General features: G+C 42.5%; 1 protein-coding gene across 1 annotated transcript in view; it reads left to right on the plus strand.

Moving 5' to 3' along the window:
• Positions 1 to 21,333, plus strand: part of EIF3H (eukaryotic translation initiation factor 3 subunit H) — a 119,733-nt gene that overhangs the window by 17,268 nt on the left and 81,132 nt on the right. Inside the window, exon 2 of the mRNA XM_006261876.4 lies at positions 14,571 to 14,727. Within this exon, the coding sequence (XP_006261938.1) occupies positions 14,571 to 14,727 (157 nt within the window). The remainder of the gene's footprint in view (positions 1 to 14,570; positions 14,728 to 21,333) is intronic.

The raw sequence follows: 21,333 nt of genomic DNA on the forward strand, positions 1-21,333 counted from the left end.
TATGGCAGAACACATTTCAACATACAGCTGACAGCTAAATGTATAAGGCTTATTTTTTCTGTACCAAGCAGAAAATATTCAATTGAAAATATTCCTGTATGTAATCTTGAAATGCAGGTAAGATAAGTGTACCCATCTAGCACACAGGTCTCACTCTCCAGTGGTGGTAAAAGTGTTGACTTCTATTAAAAAATATCATCATAAAATGGTTTTAAATAGTAAATGCTTGTGAAAGATTGAAATTCTCTAACCTATTTGTGAAGATACGAAAAATAATCTGCCAGAAAGTACTGGTGTAATGCTCAGTCCCAGTTGCAACTAGAAGGATTGTGGATCCTTAATCTTATTACAGCCCCATCATTGCTTCCTGACGGTGCGGTAATGATATCTAATGCCCTGCTGCTTGAACAATTGAAATCCTGGGGCTGTATTACAGAAACGTTCCTACAAGGGAGTCATTCTACAGTGCCTGTGGTCTTGATGGTTTCCATAGAAATGAACATGAATCCATGTACTGTGAAATTTATGCTGTGAAACTTTCTTTTGCAGGGAAACATTGATATATAGCGTGAACAGGAAAATGGAAAATTAAAGTATTCAAACGTAATGGTGTGTTTTTGTTTTTGAAATAGCACCCAAAATATGCTAACTGCTTTCCAGACAGAGGAGACAGATGCTCCCCTGAAGAGCAAGCAATCTAAAAAGATAAATGAAGATGAAGGGGGCACCACATCCAAACAAAGTGATCAGGGTGATAATTAAAACACACATCTTAGTTAAAATTTGATTTCTATCTTTAATTTCAAAACACTTCACTTCCCACCACTGTTTTTACCTACTGCACAGCAATTCCCATTCAGCTCCTTCCTTCTACATGAACACACAGCTACTTACAGGGGAGAAATAAATGAAATAAATAAGTAGATGACTTAAACAGATGTTTCATGGCACCTACAAGACACTAGCTGATTAACTCAGACTCCTGACAGTGTTGAGGAAAAACACTGTCTACGAAAGATTAACATCCCTGGCTCCTTCAACAAAGGACTAGGAGCTCCCACTCCAATTCTGTTTTTCTCCAGAAACAGACTTCATGTTCTTGCTATTTCAAAGGTTAACCCCAGAGCCAAACCTCATCTTTCTCTTTTGTTTTTTCTCTTTCTAAGAGGTTCCTTTTATATATCAAAGTAGAAGAAATGACAACTTTTTCCTCTTGTAGAACACCTATAAAGGGATGGCAAAAGTATAATAGGTTCTGGGAAGATGGAATAAAATGTGGTATACTTTGCCAGTTAATTATTACTAAATGTGAAATAAGTGATTCAAGACTTGTAAACTAGTTTGGGTAGAGGAATAGGAGAGTGCTCAAGCTGTTGGCCTGCCTGCCAGATGAGTAGTACAGGATCAGGTTGGTAGGATTTAGCCCTGCGCAGCCTTGGCTGGCCCCTTGCGTGCTAGGCAGGTCCTGGCATCCAGTGCCTACCCCTGTGTAGGGATTGGGCACCTGATCTGGCAGCAGAGGTGCCACCTCTCACTTGATGCCAAATTTGTTCATGGGCCAGGGGTTGAGCACCCTTGGAATAGGACAGGTGCATAGGGTGTTATGGTAGATGTATGTAGCAACTAGATATTTCTTTGTGAAATGGAATGGTTCTGGACTCAGGGGAAATGAGCATGCTGTTCTGCATAAACCACCCTCCACATTGGCACACTATTTGGATTGTGTTCTATTTTTTTGAAGTTGCATGTAAACTGAATTTTTGTTTTGTAGGTCAAGCCCTCAGATCCATTTACCCCTGATTTGAAGGTCCTAGTTCAGTTTTTCTCCAGAAATTGCTGTCACTTTCTCAGAATTTGTGCTGAAAACAGTACAAAAACAAAGCAACTATGAAGAGAACTACTTTCATAGTATTTGACATCTTTGATTTTTATGTGGTGTCTTGGCTGTTTATCTGTGGGGGCTCTGTGGCAACCAGGTTCCTGGAGTAGCTGGTTATAGTGGAAGCTTCTACTGCATAGCATGTCCAGGCAGGTCTCTGTGGAAAGGACATCATGCAGGAAGCTAAAGGAGTAGTGTTCAATATAGCAGAAAAAGATTTACTTGGACATGCTGGACAAACTGGATCCTCCTCACCCTGCACCTCAACCATGCTCACTAGTGATTCTCAACCTTTTTTGTACCAAGGCCCATTTGTAAACATCGGCCAGTCCCAACCCAGTGCCCTTCATTCCTGATCCACCGGCCCCAGCCTCCCCAGTGTGTGGGGCAGAGGGGCTATAGGGCGTGGAGGGCCCCAAGCAGCCCCTTGCAGGCTGGAACTCTGACAGGGAAGGGAAAAACCGTGGTTTCCTGCATTTTTCTCCTTTAAAGAAGAATCCATTTTGTTGATCCATTTTTAAAGTTTGCTCATGAACCTTTCATATATTCTTGCGACCCACGGTTTGGGAAACACAGCCCCAGGGTGTTGAAAAGGAGAGTGTGGCTGCAGTGGAAAGCTTGCTGAATCCAACAGCATGAGACCAGCATTCTCAGCTGCAAGTGGAGAGAGGGGGGTGCAACCGCTCCACCCCACAGCCCTTGGGTTCATCCCTGATATCCTCCATTTTCTTTCATTTATCCAAACAATCAGGTTTGGCAAGCCAGACTAAGCAAAGGGCCTCTTAGACCATTACTTATTTCAGACAACTTTTCTTGATCTTTGTAACCAGCTGAATGATAGAATCATAGGAAAGCAGGGCAGGAGGGGACCACACAAGATCATCTAGTCCAGGGCCTGCCCAAGGCAGGATCATCCCTGGCTAAAGCAGTCCAGCCAAGTATCTGTCTAACTTGCACTTGAAAACTTCCAGGGCTGGAGATTCGACAGTGACAAAAATGGTTGCACAAGAGCTCTTTCAAGCCTTGCAAGGAGCTTTTATAATGTTCCAGGAACTTAAGAATAATTTCAAGTGAAGCTTCTAGGTATGACTTATTTCTATAACATACTAACTAGTGTCAATTTGTAGGTATTAAATATGACAGGACTGCATCCTCAACATTGGAAGTACTAGGCTTCTGCATGCTCGGATCTGTAGGATGGGGGAAGGAGGGGTTAAGTGCTGGGGATGGAGCAGTGTGAATTTTCTCTAGTTCAGTACTTTTCCCCTTAGCACTCAGTCTGCTGTTTTGAGACGGGCCTTATTGTATGACAATGGTGGATGTAGGGCTTCCAGGGACTATAAGTCCCTCTCGGTGGCTAGAGGGAAGCTACTAAATGTACAACTAATTTAATAAGACTAATCAAGATAAAGCAGGGATGTGAGTGGAGTTTATAAGTTAATAACTAGGGTGCCAAGGGCAGAGAACTCTGGGTAGCGCCTCTTGCTGGTAGATTGACCTGTAGTCCATTCAGTATGGCATTTCTCATGTTCTTCATGATAACATCTCGGGGACATGGAGGCCACTGTCCCTCTAATCTAAATTAGAGGGAGGGCCTGGAAGGCATTGCTTCCCAACTAGGAGTTGCAGTCCCATTTGGGGTCATGACGCTACAGAAATTTTAAATACTGTAGATGGTATTGAATCCAGAGTGAGATCATGTGTGGTTGCAAGCCTAGTGGAAGTGGTATCATTGCCCAAGCTGATTGGTAACAGCTGCTGTATGGTCAGAGTGCATTTGATATCTGGGCCTGAGAGAGATTATTCTTGTCCCTTGTCTTCCTGTATCTGGTGGGGCGGAGGTAAAGGAAATGAGGAGGTCCAACTGAAGAGGAACAGTTTAAAAAATACTATATCCCTTAAGTGGGCTACTGAAAAAAGGATGAGAGGAGTGGGGTACAAATAAAAGGATCAGAGGAGAGGTGTACACAGCTATGCACAAATGAATCTCTCCTGCTTTATACTCCCCAGTAACTTTTTCCCTGGATAAAGATATTGTATGTATTCAAAGAGCAGAGTTGCTTAGCAGCCCTTTCTACATCATGTGCCACCATGTCTAGAGCCATATGTAAGTGCTCAGGACCCCGTTTGCACAAAGTATCATCTAAGATCAGCTGGCCCTTTTTATCTTTATTGCTAACTGTCATGGGAGATTATTCCTCAGAAGCCTAAAACTTGCAGTAAGAGCTATAACTCAGCCTCTACTTGAGGCTACATGAAGCCAATCCTGAGGAAAATTATTAGTTGCCACTAAGTATCTCAGGGAGCAACTAGAGCAGGGGCAGGCAAAGTTGGGCCCATGGGCTGGATCCCCAGACTCCGTTTCCCAGTGGCCCCTGCCCACATTGCTGTAGCCTTTTTTCATGGAGACCCAAGGAACAGTGGCACTGACAGCGCAGGGCCAGGGTTTCCATCGGGGCAGTGGATCATAGCTCTGCCCCAGCTCACGCTGTCACTGCTGCAAGATCCCAGCCCTGGAGCAGCTCCCCCCCCCCCCCCCTCCCAGCCGCACACCCTGCCAGCACTGCTTGGGCCAGTCTCCATGGAAACCCTGACTCTGCCACTCCTGGGGTCTCTGTTGAAACCAGCTGCAGCAACACAGGCAGGGGCTGCTGGGAAATGGAGTCCGACCACCGTCCAGATCTGCCATTTTGCCAACCCCTGATCTAGAGGTTGAGCTGCCTGGAAACTTCCATTAAATTAAAATGCTTGAAGGACTTCCTGTATCTAAAAGGAAGTAGGGTCATGACACTTTTTTGATTCAGCCAAGAATTACAGGTGGGATATTAATTGAGGTGATTGGACACACCAAGTGAGAAATGGGATCTGTGACAGGAAACCCTTTGCATCCTTTAGGCAAGAATAATTGCAGGTTGAACTTGTATGACGTGGTCCCTTAGCTAGGGAACAAATGGCAGGGGATTTTGGTGTTGGATCAATATTTTTTTTTAAATTTACGCAGACTCGTACCTTGGCGCTAACTGCAGTTGCAGAGCCAATTTATTGATATTTTCTTTCTCCTCTAACCAGTCGAGACGCTGGAGTTTAAAGATATGTCACATGCTCAAACTAGAATATAGTCTTCCAGGGAACAGAAAGCTTTATTCTCTCCTCCTCTTGGTGCTCAAACGTTCGGAAGATGGGCGTGCTTCGTCTGCCATTCTGGACCAGTTTCCGCCGGAAGGGAGAGTTCAGGATGAACTCCCTGTATTCCACCTTAGGAGAAATTTGCAAGAGTGGGTTTTTTTTGTTTTTGTTTTTTATTTCTTTTCAGTTCTGCTGCAGAAGACCTACGCAGAGGGGTTGTGTCAACTTTCCACATAACTTGTGGTGACTCAGGCTAATGGGCACATCCATATTTATGAAATGCTTATAGGAACATTACTATGGACCTAACCATCAAGTTAATCCAGTGGTTTTCAACAATATTAGACTGGAGGCACCCCTCGGAAAATGCCAACTCTTAGTTTTGCAAAACTCTAGAAGTCTTGGTTCAGAGCTGATGCCTTTTATTAGAGCAACTATGAACTTGCAAAAAAATTATCTTTTTTCTGCAAGCTTTTGGGCATACCCCACCCTTCCTCAGGCTCAGGGAAAATTAAAGATGGTAAAAAGTCCCCATAGGTATAAATGAGATCTGTTTTATACCTATGGGGATTTCTTTTCTAACTATGGGGACTTTTTACCAGCTCTGATTTTCCATGAGTCTGAGGAAGTGTGGGGTATGCCCAAAGGCTTGCAGGAAAAAGATAATTTTTTTGCCATTTCTTAGTTGGTTTTCACTTTTTTTGATTATGAAAAATAATACAGCAATTTTTCTGTTGTAAAGAACTCAGCCCACAAAAGGTCAGGATGTTATTGATGCTCTTGGTTCCTATTTGAAATCTCTGGGTTTATCTTGTGAATAAAGTTTGTGCACCTAACAGTGCTAGCATGTTGTGGCACCCCGCAACACCCTTGAAAGGATCTCAAGGCACCACAGGGTGCCATGGTGCCCTGGTCAAGAATCACTGCTCTAATCCAAGCAGTAGCCGTTTCTGACTTGCTGCAGACAGCAAGTGAATACAGGACTGCTGTATTGTTCAGGCATAAGAAATCTTAGAGCTGTCTTGCTTTTCAACTTTGCTTCTTTCAGGAAATCTCCCCTTTGAGGCTTAAATCTCATGCTAAACCTTGTGACCAAGCCTCCCTTTGATCTCCTGGCAGGTGTGCATTTAGAGTTTCTGGCTTTAAGTGTTATCAAAGTTGCAACCGCTTTGGCAAAGAAAATGTTAGTTTTTTGTTGGTTGGTTGGTTGGTTTGTTGGTTTGTTTGTTTGTTTGTTTTGAATGGTAGGGTCTTAACAGGTAACAAGCTTGTTGCATCTTTCCTGGAAGCAAAGTTGTGCTAGGAATTGTCTTTTTTCAGTAATAAACTCTATTAAAAGACATTTTATTTTTCACACTTTTTCAGTCACCTGGAGAATATTTGTTAAACTGTCTGACATGCTTTTAATGTCAGGAGACGTTTAAATAACAATCTTGCCTGCATGTTCAATTAAAAAAATCTCTCTGGTCTAGAATATCCATCATAAATAATTAAAAGGAAAAAAAAAAACTTTACTAAGGCTTCTGTCACTAGATGCCTAATAGGTATATTTCAGAAACTGTCTAGATTTGAAGAGCTAGCGTTTTGCAAGGGATGCCTCGAGACTAAGGAAGTTGAGAACCACTGCCTCTATTTGTTCCTTGACACCAGTGTCAGTTTAGTGCCATGGAAGTGTCCCATCCTGAGGGATCATGTATAACGTAGAAGTGAAGCTTATTCATCTCCTGCCATTGGAAGGGCAGCTGTGCACAGTGCTTATTCAGTAACCAGATGAAAGACAGGTGTAATATTGGCAACCGTTGTTTCCCACTCTCTGCTGTAAGAGGCATTTCACTGTATAGGGCCTGCAACTTGCTTTATTTATTTAGTGAAGTAGAAGGAAATGTATGTAACTTATTGCAAAACTTCTTTTACTTCTAGCAGGAAAATTCAGTGCGAGTTACTTGCAAAAGCATTACAATTTCATACTTTGCGGTGTATTAGGGATGTGAAAAGTTAAATGATTAATCATTTGACCAGTAAACCCAGTGATAACCGGTTAGTTTACCAGTTATCGTTTAGCATGGGGTAGGGTGCAGTCCAGCAGGGAAGTGGGGGGAGAGGGAAGCTGCATGGTGCCCCAGTAGGAACCAGCAGGCGGCAGAACAGGCAGGAGGGATAGAGGGAGGAAGGAGCAAGGAAGAGGGGAGAGAAAGGGTGCGGCAGTGAAGGGGGGACTAGTACCCCCATCACCTTTGTGGTTAAAATGGAAAACAGTGGTGGTGACAGTCTATAAGGAGAGAATGTTTAATTTTAATAAATAGCTGAGATGAGGCAGGGGATTTCAGTGTTTAGACTTTCCATTGAGGTTTATATCCAATGTTAAAAGGACATCTTATTTTAGATTTCTAAATGGGCTTTATTCATACTGTCAAGTCAATGACTGTGTAAATATCTTGAGTCCTACAAAATCCACATTTTTTTTGGCTAGTTGTCAGTCATGTTTCTGCAAATGCACATATGCCCATATGATTACAGTAATGGCTTTGTCCTCTCCAAGACCCTGTCTATCCTGGAGAATTTAAAAATGCACTAGTGGTGCCATCCTTGGTATAGGAGTCAAAATTGTTTTAGCTTGTATTTTAACTACCACAAAACAATGGATCTTGTAAACATTAGAGAGATTTTTCTGAAACTATTTTACTGTGGTTAAAACTGGTATAAACATACTAGCATTAACATCTGGAGTGTTTGTGTTGACCAGCAGCTGGCATATTTAACACGTCAAATTAGATCTGCTCTCAGTAGGGTTATATAATGCTGGATTAAAAAACGGAACAAAACAAAACAAAAAGCATGCCTATAGCTCCTGGCAATATGCCTGTTATATCCATACTATTAATAATCCTGGTGGATCCAATCTGGTGTTAGTAATAGGGACACTTGCTAAAATTCTCCTTGCTGTTTTAATAATTCAAATGTAGCACCTTCACTACCTATAACTAACCTTTTAAAAGGAAAGTAATGGTGCCTCTTCAACTTTTTATATAGGGCCTTGAAAGATTGTTGACCAGTAAGTATTAAGCCAAAAATGATGGCATATGTAGTACTCATAAATGTTAATGGCTTAGGTGCTTATTTCTAATATTACAGGAGGTCTCTATGACACTGAAAAATCAATAAGGCTATTTCAGTGCCGCCTTCACAAGATTAATAGCACAAGTTGTAAACCTAGAAAGGTCCAAAAGACTTTACTGCCTGTAAACTTAGTGCATGTCCATACAGGAAAAGTTATCCCAGTATAAGGCAAATTGTGAATTTTGATATTAATAGAAGCACTCCCCCTGGGCATTCCTATTAACATGTGAATTGGTTTGTCTTAGTTTAAACCCCTTCCAACTTACAAACTAAGTCTATGTTGAATAAAAGTCTCTGATACCTGAATAAAACTATTCTCAAGGGTTATGCTGATATAAATTATAATTTCATAGATTTTCATAGACATTAGGGCCGGAAGGGACCTCGGAAGATCATCGAGTCCAGCCCCCTGCCCAAAGGGCAGGAAGTCAGCTGGGGTCATAGGATCCCAGCAAGATAAGCATCCAGTTTCGTCTTAAAGGTGTTCAATGAAGGCACTTGAACCACCTCCGGTGGCAGGCTGTTCCAGATCTTGGGGGCTCGGACAGTAAAGAAATTCTTCCTTATGTCCAGCCTGAAACGATCTTGAAGTAGTTTGTGACCATTCGACCTTGTCATCCCTTGGGGCGCTCTGGTGAACAAACGTTCCCCCAGATACTGGTGGTCACCCCTGATAAACTTATAGGCAGCCATCAGATCACCCCTGAGCCTGCGCTTTTCCAGGCTAAAGAGCCCCAGGGCTCTCAGCCTGTCATCGTAGGGTCTGCTTCCCTGACCTCTGATAATGCGCGTGGCTCTTCTCTGGACTCTCTCAAGCTTCTCCACATCCTTTTTGAATCGTGGAGCCCAAAACTGGACGCAGTACTCCAGCTGCGGCCTCACTAAGGCCGAGTACAAGGGGAGAATGACGTCTTGGGATTTGCTTGAGAAGCATCTATGGATGCAAGCCAGCATATTGGTCGCTTTACTAGCCGCAGCATCGCATTGCAGGCTCATGTTCATCTTGTGGTCAATGATGACCCCCAAGTCTCTTTCTTCCATAGTGCTAGCCAACATAGCACTGCCGAGCCTATAAGGATGCTGCGGGTTTTTTTTTTCCCCAAGGTGGAGAACCTTGCATTTATTGGCGTTGAACACCATCAGATTCTTGTCTGCCCACTTGCTGAGCCTGTCCAGGTCAGCCTGGATCACCCGCCTGTCTTCTGGTGTGGATGCTTTGCCCCAAAGTTTGGTGTCATCGGCGAACTTGGCCAGTCCGCTTCTGACTCCAGTGTCCACATCATTAATGAAGATGTTGAACAGTATGGGTCCAAGGACAGAGCCTTGGGGGACCCCACTGGTCACAGGACACCACGATGAGTGACTTCCATCAATTACTACCCTCTGGGTCTGACCCCGGAGCCAATTTTCCAGCCAGTGGATTGTAGAGGACCCAAGGTGACAATTGGCCAGTTTCTCCAAGAGGTGATCATGGGAAACCAGCTCGAAGGCTTTTTTGAAGTCAAGATATATGACATCAATCTCTTCTCCCTTGTCCAGGTGATAGGTCACCTGGTCGTAGAAGGAAATGAGATTGGTCAAGCAAGACCTACCCGCAACAAACCCGTGCTGGCTATCCCTTAAAATGTTGGCGTCAGCCAGTCGATTAAGGATGACCTCTTTAATAAACCTTTCTAACATCTTCCCCGGGATAGAAGTCAAGCTAATGGACCTATAGTTAGCCAGATCGACTTTCCTGAAGATAGGCACCACATTGGCCTTCTTCCAGTCTTCGGGCACTACACCAGAGCGCCAAGAGTTTTCAAAGATCCGTGCTAGAGGCTGGGCTAGGATGCTCGCCAGCTCCTTGAGTACCCTGGGGTGAAGATTGTCAGGGCCAGCTGACTTGAAGGTATCCAGCTTCTCAAGATGTTCCTTCACGAAGTCAGCATTAATGGAGGGCAGGGGATCACCCTCACCCGGACTTCCCTATTCATGTGTAAGATGAAACTCTTACCCATTTACAGTAGGGATGTAAACATTGTTTAAATAATTACCTGTTTAAACTCCTCTAATGATATCTGTTAGACGGGTAACTGATAACACGCAACTAATGGGTACTAAGCTCTCTCCCCTTCCTCCCTCCCAAGTCAGTGGCAGGTGGAACTGCACTGCAACAGGCAGGCAGGGCAGCTGTGGTGCCTGCTTGGCCACCTTCCTGGGGCACCATGCTGTTTCCCTTCCCGACTGGACTGTACCCCACACTAAACATGAACTGTAGCTTGTTACTGGTATAAATGTACTTCATTCAACCTATCATATCCCTAATTTATAGGAGTGTAACAATGATGCTCTTTTTGCAGCATTTGCATCTTGGAAGATAAACCTGCTGCACGGGTGGGCATAACAAAATTGATTTCATTGTGCTAATTTTCAGCGTGCTGGAACATGTGCATTAACTCAGTCAGTGCTTTGACTTAATGATCTTGGACTTGGATGTGTCTAAGTGCCTTTCAAAGGAATTCAAAGACAGGCCTTTTATATTTGTAAGGTCCCATGTGTTGGTATAGCTGAATGTGTATAGACCATGAAAGAAGCTAGTTAGCTGCAGGTTTAGGTTGTTGGTATTTTTGTAGTTTTTCAGCTTTTTATAACTGCACCATTAAATTCACTGCAGGTTGAAATTTGGCATTCAACTCTTAGCAAATTTGCTTTTCAGCACTTAAGAAAACTGCTTTTGATCATTTTAATAGTTTCAGGAACTCTTTCCCTCCATCTAGTGTGACTTAATTTTTTATGTTTTGAAAAGTGTTTTGAAGATGAGAAGCACTGCTTAATTAAGTATTAGTTTAACCGAGGGCTAATAACTATTACATTCTGGCAAGTGACTAGTCTTAGTTATTTTTTTTTCAAATTGTTTTAGCATATTAAAAACCTGAATGTACAAATTGCTAAAGCTGGAGGAGTCTGGACTTTTATTTTAACAGTTGCTAGACATACATAACGTCTACACAAGCTTTCAGATTTATATTACTATGTGGACTTAAAAAATCCAGAAAAATAGGATTGACGCACATGTTAAGTTAATAGTGTCACAAGTGAATGTAAATCTTGTTCTCAAGGACTTTGAGGTAGCATAAGTAGCAAAATAGTTAGTAATCTTCATAGAAATGCTTTTGCTTTACGGTTAAGTGTGGATACCAGACTTTGGGCACATCTACATGTTGCTGTACAGCGATGTTGCTACGGTGCCATAAGCACAGCACAGGGTTAGATTTTGTTGCTATGGCAAGGTAGCGGTGTGCTATGCTGGGGGGGCATGTGGGGGCATGTTGCTATGGCAGTGTAACTGATGATCACATGTAGACCTGTATTATTGCTGTGTTGATGTAGCGCATCACTACGTCGCTGTAAGGCAATGTGTAGGCACACCCTTTTGGAATTAGTAAACTGATCGACTGGTTGCAGGGTGCCACGATTTAGAAATCTTCCTGGGAAGTGTAGAAAAAACCATAGTACATAGTGGATAATGCCCCACTTGCTACAGAAGTTGGCACTAAAGTTCTGAACTTCTTAAGCAGACTGGCAAGAAAATTGTTTTATTTGAGATGTCCTACATTAGTTCAATTCAACAGTGCTTCTGTAAGGCTGGTGTAGTAAATGTGTAACGATGGTAATGCAAGAGATTTCCACGGGGGAGGCTCTGCATTCCTCTTGGTACTCGCTATAAAATGATGTGCAATACAATCGCAGGTTATATTTCTTTCATTATAACCATTGCAAGAAAACCAGTGTATGTCGTGAGTATGATCAGACTTGGGCTCAGTCAGATTTATTTCAAACTACTTCTGAAAGTTAATTTAGAACCCTAAACTTTTGTCATATTTTGAATTATTGGATTGCTTTAGCATTTCTTTGTCTTTTGTCTGTAAATTAAGAATGTTTTGTTGTACTTCATGGTAAGCAGAATAACTGAAGTATTTCATTTTGAGATTCCTCAGCAAAAAATTGCATTTGCTTAATGAACCTAGACATGTCAGGCTACATAGCACAGAACGTTGCCATTTGACCGTCTCCCTCTTCTTGCCTGTCCCCCACCACCTATATTCCCCACCCCCAAATACTTGTATTTGACACTGGCCTTTAATTTTGGTTATTTTTATATTTGAAAGATTCGTTTAGGTATGATGATATTGCATGTTGAGATGCTGCTGTCTCAGTTTTGTAGCAAACCTTGGAGCCCTTCTGTAAACTTTGGCTATGCATTACTTAACTTTCAGAAGGTGCTGCGAATTTAGAGAATAAGGTATATTAGGATGTATCTAAGATTCTTGCACTCTTTCCTCGCTCTGCCCTGCCATGATAAATATAGTCAATAACTAAGGCTTACAATTGCACTGGAAAGGCCCTTGATACTTTTAGTTTGCTAATGAAGTTAAGAGTTCAGAACAGCCTTGTGAAGCAGCGTTCTTTTATCACAGTTGTGTATGTACTGTTGAAGGTGTGCTGTGCCTTCAGCAGCTTTTGAGTCATATAATTACCATTTAAAGAATTCCCAGTCTCTCTTAACTTTTTTGTCTTTGGTCATTCAGTCAAACGGTTAGTGGATTGCCTTATGCACTATTTATTGTGAAGGTCCTTTTCTAGATTGTTGTAGGTCACTAAAAGAAGCTAAGTAGTTTGTTTCCTAACCTGAATTGTGCAATGAAATTTTGCTATATCTTTTTGTGATAAGTAACAAAGAAGGCAATTGGGTTGCAAGAGTACATGGATCATTGAGGAGCAAATCGGGGGAATATATTGCAAATGCAAAGCTTACAACACTGCGGATGCTGAATTTAGTCTTGCAGTAAAAAGCATTTTACACCTTGTATTCTCTCTAGTTTCTTGACTTAGCAGGTTTGCTGACAATGCAAGAGAGAGATTTCCACTGCAAATCTGAGTTTTTTTCCTCACAGCAAACACATTAAAGATTGCATCCTTATGCAAAATGAAGGTGGAAAATTGCTGTTAATTAGTGGTACACAGAGCACATATTTGAACTAAAACTTTTTAGTTTGTTTTCAGCAAAATTTATGCTGTTGTACTTAACTACTTCACTCTTCAGTAGTGGGCTTTTTTTTGTTTTTGTTTTTTTTTGTGGTACTTTCTTTATATCACTGCTTTTTTTGGCCTTTTGGATCAAACTTTAAAAGTAGCTTCATTTTGCTTTTTGTACATACTCCCATAATTTTGCACAACTGAGGAGCTAGACGTAGCAAGAGGTGTAAGAAATAAAAAGTTCCATATCCCATTGCTAACCTCCAAGTCATGCAGTCTCTTATAATATGCTGTGTGGCTTGTTTCATCCTGTTTAATATTTATTATGACAACTGGTGAAGAAACATCACCCCCCCCCATTCACTTCACCCGAATTTCTTCCCTTACCTCAAATAAAAGAAAGTTCCTATACAGCTTTAACATTTTTTGTATTTTCCCGAATAAGGAATCTGTACAGTGTACATGCAAAATATTTTCCTCCTTGGTGTATTTTTTCATTAACACCACATTGTGGGCATCGTAGGTATTGTAAATCATTGCATTTGTTTTCAAATTGTTATCATGAACTTAATCTTTTTCTTCATTATTTAGTATGCAGGGAAATATATGTTCTGACATATAAATATAGCTTTTAATTCTGTCCATGTAGAAGGTTTGCTAAGTGCAGTATTTATGCAAAATTTGTTTTCTCTCAGTGGTTGAGCTGACATCCATTATGGTAGTTGGTGTGCCTACAGACACAAAAATCAATAGTGCTTTGTTAACAAGAGGGTCATCAAGCATTTCTATCTTGGGTTGCTTGGACAGATTAGACTTTGGTGAAATAAGGTCCACTTGTGCTTGACTTAGCATGTCCTTTATTGTCTGTGCATTCAGGTCTGTGCCTGTGGCTATTGTTTCCTATTTAATGCTATTTCTTGGGACTAAACTTATATCTTGTTTAAGTGTAATTAATTGTTAACGTAACTTAACTCTATGGTTTGTTTCTTTGAGCAAGTCTCAAATTAGTGGAGGAAAATGTAATCTTATAATTTACAGAATAATCTCCATTACATGGTGATATTTGTATTATTCAGGCTTGGAGGGAAAAGTAAGAATCATTTAAAAAATCACTGTGTTGGTTTTTATACTTTCTGTTTTTGCTCTTGATTTTTCTCTGGTTTTAATGATAAATATTTTCCAAGGACATTTGCAACATAAAAATCCCATTTCCATATGTATTTTCTAATGGCTATTAAAAGCTAGCTTCAAGGTTACTGGAGCTTAAAAATGGATTTTTTTTTCTTCTAGCTTTTTAAAAAATTTCTGGCCATGCTGGACATCTTCAGCTCCAGATCAGAATAACTATTATTTAAATGATTCATTATGAGTCCACATAATATTGCAGAAGATATCTTCATGTTTTTGTTGTTTTTATTTCCCTCCCTAGGTTGTATTGAAGATCATCAAACATTACCAAGAGGAAGGTCAGGGGAATGAGGTGGTCCAAGGAGTGCTGCTCGGACTGGTGGTGGATGATAGGCTTGAAATTACCAACTGCTTCCCATTCCCTCAGCACACGGAGGATGATGCAGACTTTGATGAAGGTAATATGGAGTTTGTGTAAATTGTGATTTACAGTCTTTATCTCAAAAGCCAAAATTAGAAACTGCCCTTGAAGATGATAGGAAAGGCATGTTGTTCTATTGTTATAACACTGTGTATGGACAACTTTTATTCCTGAATAGCATATCTACTGAAGTATAGTTTAGTTCAGTTCCTGTACAGTATAGTGTTGTGCCTTCAAATTTCTACATGTAGCTGAAATGCAGAGATTTGCATGTTTTTAAGGGCACTGTCAACTCTAAATCTTGTCCGTTTAAAGAAGACCATTAAAAGTAATTTCAGGTGTTTGTGTATGCTTGTTTTCATGCTAACCAAAGCCATATTTCCTACTTTCTGCATGAGATGGTATAAATGACTTGAAACAAAAAAAGTTAAATACATACAGTAAACAAAGAAGCATATGATTTTAGAAGAAGAAAAAAACCCTAAAAATCCTAGCTGAAACACTTATTTTTCAAGCTTTATTAAGCTGATTTGTCCCTTACTGTATTTCTAACATGTTGAATTATTTCTAACAAAGCAGTATTTTCAAAGTGCCCATTCATGTAATATAACTAATAAAAATGATGCTTCTACCTAATTTCAGCAATTGAATCCACAAGAGCAATTTTAAGTCTTAAAATAACTAGCTATTTTTTTTCCTTTGCCAGCTCAAAACAGGTTAGTTTAAACATATCTCTTCAATCCTATGGTGTTTATGCCAACTAGTCTACATCCTTAAAACAGCAATCAGACTAGTCACGTAGAAACTTGTTTAGAAAATAAGTTTACTTGTTATTTCTATTGTGGCCTCAAATAATTCAAATATCAAATAATGATATGAGAGCCCTCTGAGCAGAAGGTAGGGTTACATTATTGCACTCGCTCTACTCTAGCACTTCAGCCAAAATCAGATTTTCCTTAGAACACATGTAAACTGATTTTTTTTTTTTTCCTTTTTCCATACTCTTCCCAGGGCTTGGGTTACAGTTCCTCCCAACTGACTGATGGAAACATGCTAAATCTCTGTATAACATCAGGTTTAAATATAACATTCCAGCTGTAATTCACATTTTGGTTGTTTCAATCCCTAGAACGTGGCAAAAGTTTCCAGCTAACTGACTGTCAAGTTGAGAGAGAGTACCTAGGCATAATCTAGTTGCCTCTGTGGCACTGCATGTTGTGCCAGATCCCATAAGACTTGTTTGCAACATTCAACTCTTGCCAGGTGTATGGAACAGCTGTCCTTGCTTGGAAGCAAATTCATTACTGGGAAGCGTCCTGTGATTCAAGGCCTCCTTTCCTCATCTCGGCATCTGCAGGCTAGCTTGACTTCAAAGGGACTTACTTCATTTATAAGGAGAGCCAGCCAAAGAAGCCTCCTCAGTCCAGGTGCCTTTTCAGTACCACTCCCCTTTAGTGCCCACTCTTGCCAGTGTGCAAATACACCAGAATGTCAGACTCTTTTTACTGGTTAGGTTAGTGATTACCGAGTAGGAAAGGGACCCAGGCATAACAGCATGCCAGTCATAACAGCATCCTTTTTCCAGGCATAAGTTTCCCAGTAAAGAAAACTCTCTTGCTTCCTTACCAGCACTCTTGAAACAAGATGAACTAGATAAAAAAAAATTACACAATCGTAGAAAAACAGGGATGCACCCGCAGGGGTCATCTAGTCCGGGGGTGGCATCCGAGGGTCTGAATCCAGTCCATGGAGCTGAGGGGGCTTCATTAGCCTTCTGACTTACGGCAGCATGAGGTTTTAGCCACACTGTGGCTGGGAGAAGTGGCGGCAGCAGCAGCCACGTCTTGGCTTCACCAGCATCTGACCTGAGCTGGGTTGTTCTGGCCGGTGGTTGCTGACCACCGACTTAGTCTGCCTTCACCACCTTTTCTCCCCTTCCCAGCTCAAGAGACATGAATCCTGCTTAGGGCATCCCAGACTAATCTGCCCTTAAACTTCCGGTGATGGAGATTCCACAGTTACTTTAGATAATCAGTACCAGTGCTTAACTACGCTTAGAGTTTAGATAGCTCTTCCTGTGCATATAATATTGTATTAATTTGCAGTAAGTTTCATATATTTGGCATAATTTCAAGCAGAGAGATACTTCCCCAGTAGAAACAGAAACACCAGTATTTCTGTCTTCCTACCTTATAACCCCAAAATTAAAAGTGCGCAGATACATTGGTCCATATCATATCAGCACCAATAAAAGGAAAATTGACATTATTGGCAATAATGTGGGGGGAGGCAGTGGGAAGGGGCAATGGGAGGGAAGGGGCATGGGGGGGGTGCAGGTTGAGGCCCCCACAGTGAGGGAGGGAGTGGGGCTGGGGCAGGTGCTGCCCAGCTGGGGCGGAATGGGAGACAGCTGTGAGTGGTCCATCTGGGGGACATGGGCAGAGAGGGGTGGGGCAGATCCCACCACTGTGCATACCACAGGGGAGCCACAGGGCACATGCTTCCCAAATCTGAGTAGGACTAGGGTGGGTTGCTGCTGCAGGCTGGGGGCAGCACTGGGCTCTTTGTGGTATGGGGGCTGGGCCAGGGCTGCGTTTGGGGCAGGTGGTGGTGGCGACGCTGGGAAGTGAGACTACGGGGCACCCCCTGTAGCCCCCCCCCCCCCCCCCCCCTGCCACTGCTGCCTATCCTGCCTGCCCCGAGCACAGCCTCGGTCCAGCCCCTGCACCAGGAAGAGCCTGCCACCACCTGTGGCCCCAACCTGCAGAGCCTGCCACCCACCCTTGCCCCATGTACAGATCCAGGGGGCACATCCCCCCCCCCATGGCTCCCCTGGGTACACGTAGTGTACACACCGCCCCCTGCACCCCCCCCAAACAAGCCGCTTGCAGCTCTGTTTCATGCTCCACCCCGGCTGGGCAGCCCTTGTCCCAGCCCCTCTCCCTCCTTCACCATGGGGGCCTTGATCTGCCCTGCCACTCCCATTCCCCCTTTTCTCCTTTCGCCCCTTCCCTTCCCAACAGAGTTACCAGCCAGACACTGTTCTCCAAGCTGCCTGTCGGCAGTCAGATCAGTATTGGCTAATATGGCTTGTTAATAATTGGCCATTGGTATCGGCCCAAAAAATCTTTATTGATACACCCCTACCCAAAATGAAATGTTTAATTCTCCCCCTCCCCTAGTAGGTCTGAAACTCCCCCCTCCTCAGATTTTTGTGAGAGGCTGCAGAACCTGATGGGAGCACTGTTCAAGCTTGCTCTTGTATGTGCATAGGACTGTAGGATTCTAACAGGACCCTTTTGCTTTCTGTCGACATAAGCAGAAGCCACACTTCCTTTCCCAAATGGAAAGAGAACAGAGAAGGGTAGGCAGTCAGATGAGCATTTACCAGTAGACCTCTAGAAATGTCTGAAAGCCTACGTTTTATGGGGAGAGTTGGGCAGCTCAGAGAAGCTTGCCTCTTTACATCACTTCACTGAATAAATAAGCAGGGGCTCTTGGAGACTCTGATCGAAATCTAACGTGTTCACAAACAATAACAGTGGATGATAGGAGACATTCCAAAGTTAACATCAATTATTCATTGGCCATTGTAGAAAGTGAAATTCCTTCCAGCTTGCCATGGTGCGTGATGCCTGTGCCAGAGTAGTCGTGTTAAGAATGACATTTTACTTGGACAAAGATGAAATCAAAGTAGAGGAAACGTGAGGTGATCAGCATGAGAATGTTACTGAGCTTTCTGTAAAACAGTTTGAACTCGCTTATCCAAAATGGCCCGGAGTGCTGATGCTTGAGGATAATTCTGGTAGAACCACGGTCAGATCCTGTCTTGTTGTGGGACAAACATCACATCTCTGGGCGTGAAATCCTCTGGCTGAGGAATCGAGAGGTTGGGGCCAGGAACTGAGCTGAGCCTCTTGCCGTTTTTTGAATTTCAGAAGTGTTGAGATATTTAGGTCACAAAGATAATTTGTTAAACAGCTTGCTTACTTGGTTACCAATAACACCTCATTAATAAGACTTTTAAAAAATGTAACTGCCTTTTTTTCCACCATAGTTTACTTATTAAACAGAGTGAAGTACGACAAGACTGAACAGTTCAGTGTCAAAACAAAAAAAAAAATGCTTCCCTGGGAGGAAAAAAAGAGGGAAATATAATATCCTAGAGATTCTTTGTGCTAATATCCTCATAGAGACAGAAGGCTTGCTTCTCAGCACAGGAGTCTTGCTGTGGAGAATGTGAGAAATTCCCCAGATATAGGAATGATGTGGTGCAGGAAAGGGGAGAAATAAACTGTTGCCTCTCCATATCCTATAGCACCCTGACCCATACCTGTGTTTTCATGTTAATTTTAGATTTATCTAATTGTATATAGATCATAAAGATGTAGCCAAAAAAGACTGTGGTCATACAAATTCATAATAAATTGAGGTCACTGGCAGAAATCGAGGGCCTTGGACAGTATAGATTTTAAAAATCATTCCTTAACCACCTGAATTATATTACATTTGGCTCACTCGTAAGCAGACCTTAAAAAAAAAAAAATGGCAAGCAAAAAATTAATTTTCTTGTATATAGCTTGAACAAAAGAAAGATGGAGAACCTGCTGGTTGCAGAATAACCATCCCTTGGTAAAGAATTCAGAGGTGGTAAGATCCCTTGGAAATTTCCTCCTCTTTGTAAGACTGACACCAGAAGTGCTTAATTGTAACCAGCAACAGTGTGTGTGTGTGTAATATTTTATTTTTATATAGTATATAGGTATAGATATATCTATATAAATAAATATAGATATATCTGTCTTCAGAGATAACAGACTGAAAAGGGACACTAGAAAAAAAATTGCAATAGCTGCAACTTTGGATTGCAGTTAAAAACAAACTTTTTGCGAAGATCAGAGAAATTGGTAGAAAACAAAGCTGTGTGAAAACGCTGCATGGTTTGATCCTAGATATAAAAGCCTACACTTCTATGCCTTGTCTTTTCTAGGGTTGTCTCTGGTCTTTCTGTGTGAAGTCTCAAGACCCAGCTTTTTCTTAAGGCACAATTGACAAGATTTGGGAATAGTTACACTTATTCCAATTTGGAAGTCAGGGAAGCTTCAAGAGGTCTTATCAGAGCTTCTATGGATGAGAGAGAAGTTGCAATGAAGCATAGCTATCTTGGAGTGGTAGTGGGGGCGCTGAATTTTTTTTTCCATTCATGTAATTGGGTGGTGCCAGTGGCATTTACTGAACAACTATTTATGAATGTCATGGGGAGGATTTTTTCTGCTGCTGCTAACAAGGCAATTTTAAGGACCACCTCATGCTTTTGCATTACATTTGTCTATTGATGATTGGTCATATATGTTTGCTTGCTGTGAAGCTTGCTCGCCACTTAGCCTCCTGTAAGGAAGAAGAAAGAGCTTTCTTTGGGCATGTGAAAGTTGGATTCTGGCTCCTTTAAATCACAAATCTGGCTTCAGGAGTAGATTATGGCCATGGTTGTGAAGCTTTGGTCTTCCATTGCACATTCAGAGAATTCTGAATCGGAAGTGGGCTTTTATGGATCTTGAAGTAGTTAGTTTATCAGAACTTTTTGTAGACTTGTTCAGGGCTCAGTTTCAGAAATTGTTCATTGGTTGTGACACAAAAGGCTTTTTTTTCTTTTTAAAATAAAGATGATGTAGGGACCCTCTCTAGTCCTCTGCACGTTTTTCTTCCTCTACTGATTAACAGAAGTACCTTTTGGTTGCCATGTAGTGGACCTCTAAGGCTGGCATTTGGTATGCCATTTTAAAATGGTGGTAGTGGAGTATGGGAAATTGCTGCTTGTGAATGTGCATCCACTATTCTACGTCTCTGGTCCTATCCTGCAGTGAAAGAAGATAAACTGATCAACTTTAGGCTTAGATGAAGCAGGTGCAATTACTTACCATTATTGTAGGATAAAGTGGATATATAATGGTTACAACTAGGAGTGTAGTGAAAGATTTTCATGGCTGATACCAATTATTAACCACCATATCAGCAGATACTGAGCCAATAGCTGACTTACAGCCCACCAGCTTAGAGAGCAGTGCCCTGCAGGTAAGTAAGTCTGTGGAGGGGGGAAGGGGCATGGAGGAGGGAAGGTGAATGGGGGGCAGATTGAGGCCCCCACGGTGAAGGAGTAGGGCTGGGGCAGGCTCTGCCCAGCCAGGGCTGTGAATGGGACGCTGGGATGAAGCTGCGGGCAGCTAGTGAATGTGGGTGTGGGGCGGGGGGGCAGCTCTCTGCCCCTGGGGGAGGTATGGGGAGGCATATGCCCCCCAGATTTGTCCGCGGGGCAGAGGCAGGCTGCCTGTTGTGGGCTCAGGGTCCAGGGGCTATGTCATCCGCTTCCCAGTGTGGGGGCTGAGCTGGGACTGGGACCGGGGTGGGCTCAGCTGTGCGGGGCAGGTGGCGGTGGCAGAGTGGGGTGTGGGAGGCTGTGGGGAACTTTGGGGTGGCTGTAGTCCCTCAAGCCTCCTCCCTCAATGCCACCCTTGCTCAGGGATCCCCACTCTGCTGTCTTTCCCCTGAGGAATAGGCAGGGGATACATGGCTGGCACAGGGCTCCAGAGGGAAGGGCAGTAGAGTGAACGGTCTTGAGCGAGTAAGTGATAGGGGGGACTTAGGG

The sequence above is a fragment of the Alligator mississippiensis genome, chromosome 3 (genome assembly GCF_030867095.1).
Source record: "Alligator mississippiensis isolate rAllMis1 chromosome 3, rAllMis1, whole genome shotgun sequence".
Taxonomy (NCBI): domain Eukaryota; kingdom Metazoa; phylum Chordata; order Crocodylia; family Alligatoridae; genus Alligator; species Alligator mississippiensis.